This window comes from Lygodium microphyllum, chromosome 8 (genome assembly GCF_053477565.2).
Source record: "Lygodium microphyllum isolate KBCC chromosome 8, Lygodium_microphyllum_v1.1.10, whole genome shotgun sequence".
Lineage (NCBI taxonomy): Eukaryota > Viridiplantae > Streptophyta > Polypodiopsida > Schizaeales > Lygodiaceae > Lygodium > Lygodium microphyllum.
Genome location: NC_141142.1, coordinates 142,173,429 through 142,185,662, shown reverse-complemented (window position 1 = coordinate 142,185,662; position 12,234 = coordinate 142,173,429). Strand labels below are relative to the sequence as shown.

General features: G+C 38.4%; 1 protein-coding gene across 1 annotated transcript; it reads right to left on the bottom strand.

The window, feature by feature from the left end:
- Positions 1-277: 277 nt before the first annotated feature.
- LOC148032951 (uncharacterized) lies at positions 278-11,769 on the bottom strand. Its single transcript, XM_087683637.1, has 7 exons — positions 10,704-11,769; positions 10,059-10,398; positions 8,784-9,902; positions 7,492-7,741; positions 1,460-1,765; positions 1,221-1,302; positions 278-829 (listed from the first exon to the last, which is right to left on the bottom strand). Exons 1-7 carry the CDS (start codon positions 11,217-11,219, stop codon positions 632-634), a joined length of 2,811 nt encoding a protein of 936 aa, XP_087539763.1. The 5' UTR covers positions 11,220-11,769; the 3' UTR covers positions 278-631.
- Between the last annotated feature and the right edge of the window lie 465 nt (positions 11,770-12,234).

The following is a 12,234-nucleotide window of genomic DNA, read 5'->3' as shown; positions in this document are numbered from 1 at the left end:
TATGTGAATGACTAGGAGATGGTAAAAGTCATTGTCTCTTATTTCATGAAATGTAGATTCACATATTGACATTTTCTTCTACATTTGGTGCTTGTGAATTCAAAAGGTTTGATCATTTGTTTACATTTACTTATGTATGTGATTAACTTCTAAGCTCTTAAGATGATGTGGAACCAAGGTATTACAATAGCTTTTTCAAATGACTTGAGTGAATGGAAAGGAGTAAGGATCTTTTTTGACAAATATTTATCCAATATGCTAAATTACAAGGCTTAAACATGTTTAAGAAAATATCATAAATGGAATGTCCAATATGGATCATTGTAAGGTCTTTAGATATGAACTGAAGATATTTCCACCAAATAGATTGCTTTTTGGTACAAGCTCATAAATGGTGATTTTGCAACAATCACATATTGTGTGATCACATATTTATATATAAAATTACAAAGAGCACAAAGTCTCTTAAGGTGTATTGGTAAAGCCACATAATGCAAGAAATTTCTACCCAAAAGAATCACTCTTCTACAGTAGAATTTCATACATCATCATTTTGTGGCAATCAGATATCATGTGATTGGGGTTTACTATCAATGACATAAAATTACAATGAAAGGCAAAAAGCTCTTCCTCAAGGTGAATTAGTAAAACAACCCACACAACGTGAAATGGGTGAGTGGCTCTTGTGGCACATTTTGTAAGGCTTAGAAGAAGAAGAAATTTGTTGAGACCGTGCTTGTACACGCATCTCCTCAGCTTGTCGTTGGGCCGCTATCAACTTGCTCATGATCTTATCAGTCATTTGAGACCTTTGCTTCTCCAATTTTGCCTAAAACCACACAAAACTTTAGTATATGAAACTCAAGTCACTTAAGATCATCATGACGATGATCATCATCAACAACATCAACATCATTGAGAATTTTGCTATTTTCCTAAGAAATGTTTGAAAATTCTAGTAAGTTAGGCTTTCCTTAAAATCCTTGTGACAATGATAATGATGATGGTTATAATGGTGATGCCTATTTTAATGATGATTATGAGCATGAACTTTAACATGAATGTATCCATATAGGTTGAACACATGGTGAAACACACACGATATCAAGGTACTACAAACAAAAGTTAGGCCAACATGATGAGTGTGATCATTTGCTCATCATGTATTATGACTAGAGATTGTTGATGAGTTTCCAATGATCCAAGGTTGCTTCCCTTACCTCAAGTTTTCTTAGTTGAGCATCAGCCTTAGCTTTCTTTTGGTTTTCCCAAGCTTGAATTCGAGCCTCTTCACGTTTTAACCTATAATGAATATGTAGAGCTTTTAAGAATGGAGACAACCTTCACCAACCTTACTCTTATGCAAAATGCAAGTTGCAAAATCCTTTCATTAATGTAATGCCAACGTCACACATATTACAAAAGAAACAAACTACCACATTCTCTTAAATTATCTTACCTCTCAATTTTGAATTGGGCATTCTTCTTCTCCCAAGATGATGGACCATCTTCTTCAATATCTGTGTGGCGCAAGCTTCTACTTAAATCCTCCTCCTCGGCCTCTTTAGAGCTCCAATTAGAGGTGGAACGATAGAAGACACGCACCCCATCCACTCCACTTAGTACTTGTTGCTCTAGCTTAGCACGATGACACTTAGCCAACTCTACTAAATCGACTCCCCCTACACCTCCATATATTTGTTGCAACCTCATTGGCCGTGATGGTGTGTTGTGTCTTGATGGAGACCCACATTTAGATGGATACCTAAAAATTAAGAAAAATTAAACCAACATGAGGATCGAGTACAATGAATGATCAATGGTGCCAATAAATGAATAAGCACACACATACATATACATATCCATACACACATATACACAAAGATATAGAAACAATATACACATACCAAAAGCTATGGTTATTACTAGTGTCACACGTGAAATTAGTAATGTCGATAGTATGCATAAAGAAATTCCCACTAAAATATTAAATTCACAAAGTTGCTACAAGGTACATGGATCGAGAATCAAATTATGATAAAATCTATTGGAAACTTTTTTTAAATGTATGAATCTCTCTTTTGTTTCCCATTATTTCGATGTAAAAACCAAATAGCGAACTAAACAATGCTCTATCTTGAATTTCTTTTGATATAACTCTCACTTAAGATACTTGATAACCTAATCAAATATAGTATGTCAAGCATAAGCATGGCCAAGCATACATATATACATGCATGTTGCATGCACAATATCAATTTGTGTATCCATGCATAAATTTTCATGGACTACACAAGTCTATAGAAACACATGTTTATACATACATGTACAACTGTGAATATGTGCACATGGATGCATGCATGTATGTATGTACATAAGTGTGTAAGCAAGTATATATGCTTGTATGTATGCACATATATTGTGTGTATGCATACATATGCAAACCAATTTCTAGATTGATTCGTCAATCCATTTTGGCTCTTTGTATGTACGTTTTTACATGGGTTGGTCATTACAACAAATTTGGGCATACAAGGATACTAGCATTTGGACAATATGAGAATCTTGAAATCACAAATTATTTAGAGTATCTTTAGATCTCAATACCTCATTAGATGCCAACTTCAAATTATTCTTGTAATAATCATATGTAAATTGACTTTGGAAGACATTGATAATGCAAAATGCAACATGGTGTCCCAATGCGTTCAATGCAAAAAATCATACAAAGTTATTGATGATGATTTTAACAAGTTCACATCATACAAAGTGATTATTTGTGGTGAATACTAAATGTTCCTACAAAAAATCCACATATGATTTTTTAAATATGTCCATTGACACATGTGCTAACTTACATGCCAAATGATCTAATCTTCTCATGATGCCAGATCACTTATTTTAAAATCTATAGCAAATTGTACTTATCTTCCTAATGTTCCTCCAAAATGTAGCCCATCCTCTTTAAAAAATTTCTTATTGAGCCTAACACACTCTTGAGTCCTCAATTTTACATTTTCTAACAAAAGCTAGTCAAATCATCTGGATATGTTTGTTGTTAATGGGTGTTATATCTATTGTATGTATATATGTATGTATGTACATACGCACATATATGCCAGCCATACATATGCTTAATGCATGCATGTATGCATGCATGCGTGCGTGTGTGCACGCACGCGCGCACATGCATGTGTGCGTGCGCATGCACACACGACAAATTGGTCTCATCAATGGTGATCCTATGAATCACTCCCTTTATTATTAAAAAAACAAAGGGACCAAGGAAAAGTTTTCAAAAAAAAAATCCAAAAAGTAACATGGGCCCTAGTAGTAGCTACTAATAACAAACCTTGGACATAATGTAATAAGAAAATAAAGAAGCAATTGATTATAAGGACTTGAACAAGGAAGACCACTTTCAAAAGCCAAGAAACACCAAAACACTAAAATGCAACTAATTCATTCCCATGCAAAGCCTAGTATGACTATACTCATTATAGAAATCAAGGGACCCAATCATAGCACCAATGACACCTTCAAGGAGTTAAAGAACACCTATCAAGAATGGGCATGGAGTGAGGATTGTTCACTCTCACCTAATCATATACCAAGTTTGACATAGCAATGCTTCACAATCTATAAAGACTAAATACTGATAAAGAATATACCTAGCCCCTCCATGTATTTGATAAATGGCTTTCTAGTCCCTCTTAGCTACTATGTACTTGAGGGTTAGCAAATGAGCACAAACCCATGATACACTTGTGTTAAACAATTAAAAGAATTCCATATTATTTCACTTCAAAAATGAAGATTATATTGCATGCAAAGTACATTTGTTAAGGGCCTAAGAGATATTGCATGCAAGGGCCTAAGAAAACTTGTCAAGGGCCTAAGAAATATTGCATGCAAAGTACATTATATGTGGCCAAATAAAGAATCCCCATTAAAGCCTTGGGTAATTTAAATTTTATCAAGGTCCTAGAAACATTTTAAATGATATGTCTAGGCACCCAAGTGCATTATCTAAGGCCACATAAATAGGTAGTCTTATTACACTAAAAGGTAACATATTTGTAAGGAAATTCAAGTATTTCACAAGGAACTTTAAGAAGCCCATATCTTTAAAGTCAAGTATGTAAATTTGTGTGTGTGTGTGTGTGTGTGTGTGTGTGTGTGTGTGTGTGTGTGTGTGTGTGTGTGTGTGTGTGTGTGTGTGTGTGTGTGTGTGTGTGTGTGTGTGTGTGTGTGTGTGTGTGTGTGTGTGTGTGTGTGTGTGTGTGTGTGTGTGTGTGTGTGTGTGTGTGTGTGTGTGTGTGTGTGTGTGTGTGTGTGTGTGTGTGTGTGTGTGTGTGTGTGTGTGTGTGTGTGTGTGTGTGTGTGTGTGTGTGTGTGTGTGTGTGTGTGTTATTTGTTTAAACTACCACTTTCATAAACAATTATTGTTTCTAACAACTATAAATCAAGCTCTTAACTAATCACAAAAAAGGGTCTAGAACATTATAGTGCCTAAAATATGGGTTGACTCTAGGAGGACGTGATTTAGAAAGCTAAAATGCCAACACCCCTCTACTAAAAGCATAGATGATGAACAAGAAGCATTAAGGCCAGATCTTTGGGGAATAATAATAAGGTGAATAACAAAAATTTAATTGCATGCCTTTACATAAAGCCTTATCACTATCAAAATCTAACCTTCTTATCCCATAGCACCTAACTTAGGGTGGCTTGACTTATTCTTTTCTTTTTTTTTTAAAAGTAAGCCACTAGTGCTTATTCCCTATCGTGCTTATTCCCCTATCATAAAAACTACTACAATTTGCATATAATTTGATTGCCCTTTGATAAATTTGCTCTTCACAATTTTCAGAGGTTGACTTGGCCCCACTATGGTTTATGCCTCATAGGAAGCATCAACATGCACACATCAACATGTGCCTTGGTATGAGAGCAAATGTGTGAGGGGTATTATAAGATCAGGCACTAAAACTGACTTACATATCTTTTCATATCATTATCCCCTTAGAATCTAGCTTAATGCTTGACTCAACTTTCTTATATTTATTTTACCAATGCTTATTTCAACCCAATTTGAATACTAAAATTGTGACCAATGCTCAAACCTCTATGCTTATTCTTAATCAAATCTCGTAATCTAATCTAACTAAAGAGGCATTAAAGGTAACAAAACCCCTATAAGATGGGGCTAGTTTGCTCAAAAGCGCATTTGTATTTGGACTTTAGAACCAATTGCCACCAATTGAGGTGGTGGCTACTTAACTTGACATCACATAATCACCACAAGTTATTGTTAAATATGCTAAATGACCCACCCTTGTAGGGTGCCACCAATGATCCATGGTCCTCAAAGTTCTAAGGTCCCCATTTTGAGAAGGAGCCACATGTGAGCCTAGACATTGGTTGGCCCTTGACTTGTATGTCAAACTAGCTCTATGTTACTAAATTGTCAAAATGTAACCTATCTAGTAGTTAAGCTTATAGCAAATCAAGGTATATTGCATCACTTTGCAAAGTGTGGGAGTTGTCTTTTGGGTCTTAGAGGTTGTTGAGATGGCCCCTAGGTAGGGTGTCCCAAGGGGGGCAATGGCTCATTGGTGGGGGTTTAGAGAGGCACTATCCCCAACTTGACAATAAAGGGTATATTCCTTGGTTGACAAAGTGAAGGTTAATAATATGATATGTTGGTGATGTTGATTGACCATCTTTGTAGGGTATACAAACTATATTATATGAAAGTCAACAATTACAACTATCTTTTAATTCTTATGAACTTCTAGAAACACATTAGGGATGGACATGGGCCCATAGCCTACCCTTGATTTGGTCCCACCATGTACTGACCTATTATGATCTTGGAAACAAAATAATGAAGATGATCTGTATGCCTAAGTTACAAGCACTTTAAATTGTGATTTGGGCTTCTTCACTTGCAAGTAAAGAAATCTCACTTCTTCTCTAATTTGCTACATGCACTCTATTCTTTGATCAAGTTCTACTTGTGACATTGTGTAATTTCATAGCTATTGTATACCACTTACCCTCATGTGACCTACTAGTAACCACAACTAGCTTGCTACTCTTGTAGACTATAGTTGACACATTGACGAGTAGTTCAATATTTTCTTAGATTCTTCCCATGCGATAACTAGTGAGGAAACTTGGATTGTTGATGCATTGCAACATTTGATTGGCACTTTATTTCCCAATTACCATGTGGATAGTAATCAATCACTCAGCCTCTATATGGATAGCTTAAATGTTCGATTTAAAAAGGGTTGCGTGACCTCCAACTACAAACGTGCACCGATTGGGATGCTTTTCACCCTTTCTATGCATTACTAAAATGATCAATCTAAAAAGGGTTGTGTGACCCTCTTGCAACAAACATGTGCATATTGGAATGACAATCAAAGCATCACCTCCAAACCATTGACTATAACAATTTTTTAAAAATTCATAGTGAGCATCAATTAGGCCTTGGTGGCATGCCAAATGATACTAGAGTACACTTCCAAAATCAAAAACTCGAACTAACTTGTGTAAACAAGCATACAATGGAATGTCTTTCTATAGGCTCACAATGGATTGCAACTCAAGGAGAGTACAAAGCACATAATTGACTATACCTCAAGAAGATGATGCAATACCTTAAGGATTTCGTTTTCATCTATATTGGAATGTTAAAGTGATGAAATAGTTAGGAGGTGAGTGAGGAAGCATGAGGTGTGCAATATTGCACATATCAAAAAGAAAAGTAAAGATTTTGATGATCTTAATTAAGCAAAATAGAACAGAAAGTGCCTTCAAGCTTCATGTGCAAGGACACACATCCTTTCAAGAGTAATGAAGTAAAAATAAAAGATTCATCTTTTTTTTCAAATGTAATACATCTAACTCTATAAATGATTGGCTCATGAAGTCAAAGAAAAGATTCATATTTTCTTTCAAATGTAGTACATCTCACCCTATAAAGATTAGTTCATGATTCCTAGAAATAAAGTCATTAGATTGACTTCCCACCACAAAGGGATATAGATATGATTGTGAAGAAATTGATCTATATAGTTGAGACCAAGTAACATGGTAGAATGAATGCACACTTTAGACATAATGGGTAATTCATGTATACAACCCTAGTGGTTGACTGAGCTAACAGATGTGATCTCTTTGGACCATGTCTCAACCCAACAAAAAGGGATAAGTAAATTAATGCAGCTTAATGCTTGACATAGGTGGGCATCTAAATATGTTCACCTCTAATAGATTAATTTGTGAGCTAAAATATTTGGCTTTAAAACTAACTTAAGTTCATTTATGACATACTTCTAAGAAATGATTTCCCCTTAAGTAAACAAGGAGCAAACACTATTATGCTTTGAAAGAAAACATAAATCTTTAAAGAAAAAGAGAGTGGCACTGCACAATGAAGATAATGCATATACATTTATGCCACCATTAAGTTCATACCTGGATGTAGTGTTAGAGCCTTCTATGGGAGTCATCTCAGTGCTAACGTCTCGGAGGGGCAAAGAAACCACTAGTGAAGAAGTGGGAGGAGGTATTATTGGCACTGATCGTGTCAATGTTGCCACTTGTATGCCTTGAGATGGACAAGTTGAATGAGTTTTAGCTACACTATCTTCGGCTAATAAATTTGGTACCGAGCTTGCATGTTGATCATCCTCTTTTGAGGACGCTTGTCGATTAGATGTAGGTCCTGTAAAGAAACATCATGTTTTGTAAGAAAAGTATATTATTTTTTGTTTATTAATTTGATTTGTGAGTTTTAAGACTCTAAAAGTTTAATATGTAACTCTTGCCATGGACCCTAAGTATCACCATAAATGTAGCCAATCTACATAGCAAGAGCTTGGTAAGAAAATACATGCTTGCCCATTTTAATCTCAATGGCAAGGCCATAGCATGGTTTGAGTTTGGGCTTGGTCATAAGCAAACACTTTGAACATAATAAGCAAAAAGACTAATATTCATATAAGACACGGTGGAGCTAAGTCAACAATGCCTACCTCATGTGTGTGTGTGTGTGTGTGTGCCTGTGTGTGTGTGTGTGTGTGTGTGCGCGTGTGTGTGTGTGTGTGTGTGTGTGTGTGTGTGTGTGTGTGTGTGTGAGAGAGAGAGAGAGAGAGAGAGAGAGAGAGAGAGAGAGCTTCCTGTTGTTATAAAATCCCAAATGTGTAAAGAGCTTAGCATAAATTAAGGACCTAGCTAATGCTCATAGAAAATTTGAGGTACAAGGTAAAGGGGCCCACTCAAATATGGGGTCTAGTAATAAGTCACAAGCACACTCGATTTCCAAGGCAAAAAAGAGCCACATTCTTAGAATCATACTTAGGTGTCTTGCTAAAGATGCCATAGTACTACTAGGACAATGCAGTGTAACTCCCATATAAAATTCAATTGATGTTTTGAAGTTGAAAGTTTCATGTCGGCTTTAGATGTTTTGGGGGAAACTCTTGGACTCTAGTAGCAATCAAGTGGTCTTTGGGTATAATACTACATGAAAACGGAAAGAGGAAGACATGGATCACCATTCTATTGAATAAAACTTGTACTACTGACCAAAGTGTGAACGTCTTTAAAACATTTAGCAACCCACAACCTTCATTTAGATTTATAGCTGACTAAGGTTGTGAACCATTCAGAAGTATAGTAAGCAAATTCTAGATAAGACAAAACTATCGGTGTGATAAAATCTACCAGTCTGATTGGTGTTGCGTCTAAACATTAGTCGAAACTACCTGTAATTAACGATGTCTTAGTCGAATTGAGATTAAGACGCTGATTAAGGTCACGGCCAGCATGATTATCGATGCCCGCACTGGGATTAAGACGCTGATGATGAAGGTCGCTCGATGCGTCATCGTCATCTGCGTCTGCGACCCTACGTCCCTGCGAGCTTTCTGTCCTAGCATCCAATTTTGCATTTTGATGATTTTTAGCCATGAATCGCTTTGACGATGATGAAGATCTGCTGCTAGGGTTTTGATGTTGATGTTGCTGATGATGCTGATGAAGTTGTTGATGTTGTGTGTCAATGTGGTTGGGAGACATTGATGTGCTTGTCCCTGTGTTGCATGTTTTCCCCAGCAGTCTGAGCGTATTGCTGCTGAAGGGTCTGCAGCCATTGTTGGCAGTCAGCCATTTCTCTGCATCATTCCATTTCGTGCAGCTCCCGTTGGGCGGATGGATGGCCTTCACGGTTTGCATATCAGAGAGGTGATGATGACCTCCCAGGAGCGCATCTGGGCTTCGGGGCGAACGAGGGGCCGCAGAGTATTGCTGCTTCTTGCTAGCGGTACCGTGACTTGAAGCTCCTGCTCTGGAATTAGGGTTGTTGGCAGCAGCAGAAGAAGAACAAGAAGAGCATGGTGGTGAAGGACTTGTCAGATAGTTTCTTGTGTCTTGCACCATTGGGCCTGCATCCAGACTCATACATTGCTTGGATTTGCAATTAGGATCAGAACTGCCACAATTGCTGAATTCTTCTGGCGTGTGGATCTGCCCATGCTTCATGGGATTGCTGTTGTGAAAATAGGGCTGATGAGAGGAGGCATAACTATAGGCAGGTTCATTCGTCGACTGACGACAAGCCAGTGTTTCCTGATGCTTTCTTAAAATGGGGGTGTTGCTCCTGTGTGTCGCTTCTGATGCCCTTGTACAATCAGGCTCTGATGGAGGCGCTTGACAAAGAAAACCATGGTACAGAAGTTGTTGGCTATCCTTGATAGTGGACATAGTTGTTGAACAAGCTGGGCTTGTTTGAGTTTGCACTACATTGCAGCTACATGAAGCAGCTGGCACTTCTCTTGTTGCCCTTGGGTGGCTGTACTTCGTTGGAGCGATTGCTTTTCTTAAACCTGCCACATCAGTAGGTATAACGTGCCAGTCATCAGAGACAGAAATATGGGAAACTACCAACGAGAGACTCGAGTCACTCTAAGGCCAAGCAAATCTGTGGTTATCCCTACGTTACAGATCTACCAGCTTTACTGTTGCAAATCTAGTTTTTATACCTGCGTGCAGCGTGCTATCATTGTTGTTGCTTGAGTTGTGATACTCATGGGCTGGAAGGCTGCATGAGAATGGATTACCAACCGCTTGCGCATTTGAGATGGCCTGGTCATTCAACCGGACCTGCACATGATCTGGGACATCTGATTGGCACCCTAGCTTGAGAACTTGTGGTCCTTGTGGGTAAGTTTTTGCAAGAGGGAGGGAAGTAATACTGCCAGTACAGCTGACAAAACTCTCATCACTGGTTACTGTTGAACTATATAATCTATTGTTCTCAGGTGCATTATCAGGAGCTCCTCCACTTGTATTCAAAACAAAGCGTGGGTTATCTGTGTACCCCTGCACCATCCAGATAACACCATCAAAAAGCACGTCGAGAGTTAGCTTTCATTTGCTTCATGCCCTATGTGCAGTCTCAAGTACTCAGCATCTCAGCGCATTGATAATCACACAGCACACACTCTTCAGTAAGGATCAGTTGTGAAATCCTACTAGGAAATGGGTGGACTGGTGGCAATGACAATTTGCAACCACAAATCAAGCTGACTTAAAAGGACCTCTCTCTCTCTCTCTCTCAAAACGAGAAAATGCCAGCCTAAATCATGCAGGCACTTGTATATTCGACATGCAGAATTCAACGCTACCTTGAGATGGTGGTGGATAACTGCAGATGAGTGATTGCTTGGCACAGAAGAAGTGGAGCTGCGGCATTGATCAGGGCTAGGAGCAGAAGAAGAGCATGAGCAGCAATGCTGCGGAAGGTTTTTTTGATAATAGTGGACGCCCGAGCGAGGGCTGCTCTGATCTGTGGCCTCACCAGATGAGCTAATGTCTGCAGCACTGCTATTATAGCCTGATGAAGGAGAAGAAAATGAGGATGATGATGTTGCTGATGAAGTGCTTGCAGCCTGGGGAAGAGGGTACAGTTTGTGAGTGCTGGACTTGTGGGTTATACTGGCAGCTTGGGAAGGATATTGTGCTGGCTGATCTGCTGGTGCTACTGATTCCCTGGTGTTTTGCTTGTGATGAAGGTGCAATGAAATGTTGGTTATGGAAGAAGGAAGAGGGTATGATGTGTATGTAGCAGCAAGAGAATGCCCAGCTTGACAGGGATGATGATGTTGCTCTTGCTGTTGTTGATGACTGCTGCCATTCAACATCCTTGAAGGTTTTGCCCTTCAGAAGCTTCTCCTCCTTGCTTGCTCCTTTTGTTCTGCTTTCTAATGAGCTAGCTAATACCTGGTTCAAGGGAGAATACATCCTACAAAAGGACTGTACAGTGTAGACATTCAAAGCTCAGTCATCAATTTTCCGAACAAAAGCTTAACTCCAGACTTTCAAGATCTTACGTCTTTAATACAATTAGTTTGTGACTATCTGTCTATCTTCCTCGCTTGCAAAGGCATCATGCATGTAACCTGTAGGCCCTAGGGCCTTGTGTTTTGTCTCTCAAATTGAGAAAAACATAAGAATTTCCTTGCACTTGTAGGAATCATCTACCTTCTGCAAATGAAGGTCCACCATCCACACAAATACCACCATCAATCGATCCTCAACAAGGAATAGTTGCATCGGTTGAGGAGAAACCTATCATCTTAAGAATGCCCTCACAGGAATGGAGCTTGACTATGGAGAGAGGTCACCCACCGTGTCATACATATTAGCCAAAGTCCTAATCCAAGACATCATGGACAAAGTTTAGGTCCTAACTACTAGGCTATATCATGAAATAAAGGATTGGAGAATGTCCTTGTTGTTTGAAAACTAAGCTAGTCTATCTTAGCCTAGGTGTCTTGGTCACCATTATTGACATGTCTCCACATATAATCAATTTGCCTAGGGTTGTGCCCAGTGTCAAAACATTTCTCACAGTAAGACATTGGTAAGGAAATAGTTGCATGCAACCTTCAACTTATAGAGGAGTTTACATGCAAAGGCTCCTCTTTTAATGGGCTACCAAATGGAGCGACACTAGAGGAAAATTATGCCACTAGTTGCCAATCCCTAACATTCTTGCTACACCCCAATCCCTAACTTTCTTACTATACGCCCCAAGTGAGTTATTACGTTAAGCAAATAGAGTAGCAAGTACAATCTATTGTTTAAGGGAGAACTTGAAATATGTGGATGATGATACTTCAAATATTATACCACGAGAGGGTTTCAAGACTCTTC

What these genes read in the sequence shown, in the direction of transcription:
- LOC148032951 (XM_087683637.1), bottom strand. Translation starts at nt 11,219, where the DNA reads ATGTTGAATGGCAGCAGTCATCAACAACAGCAAGAGCAACATCATCAT. An exon ending in TGATAGCACGCTGCACGCAG is followed by an intron (nt 9,903 to 10,058) that starts GTATAAAAACTA and finishes CTGATGTGGCAG; the next exon opens with GTTTAAGAAAAGCAATCGCT. An exon ending in GCCCAATTCAAAATTGAGAG is followed by an intron (nt 1,303 to 1,459) that starts GTAAGATAATTT and finishes TATTCATTATAG; the next exon opens with GTTAAAACGTGAAGAGGCTC.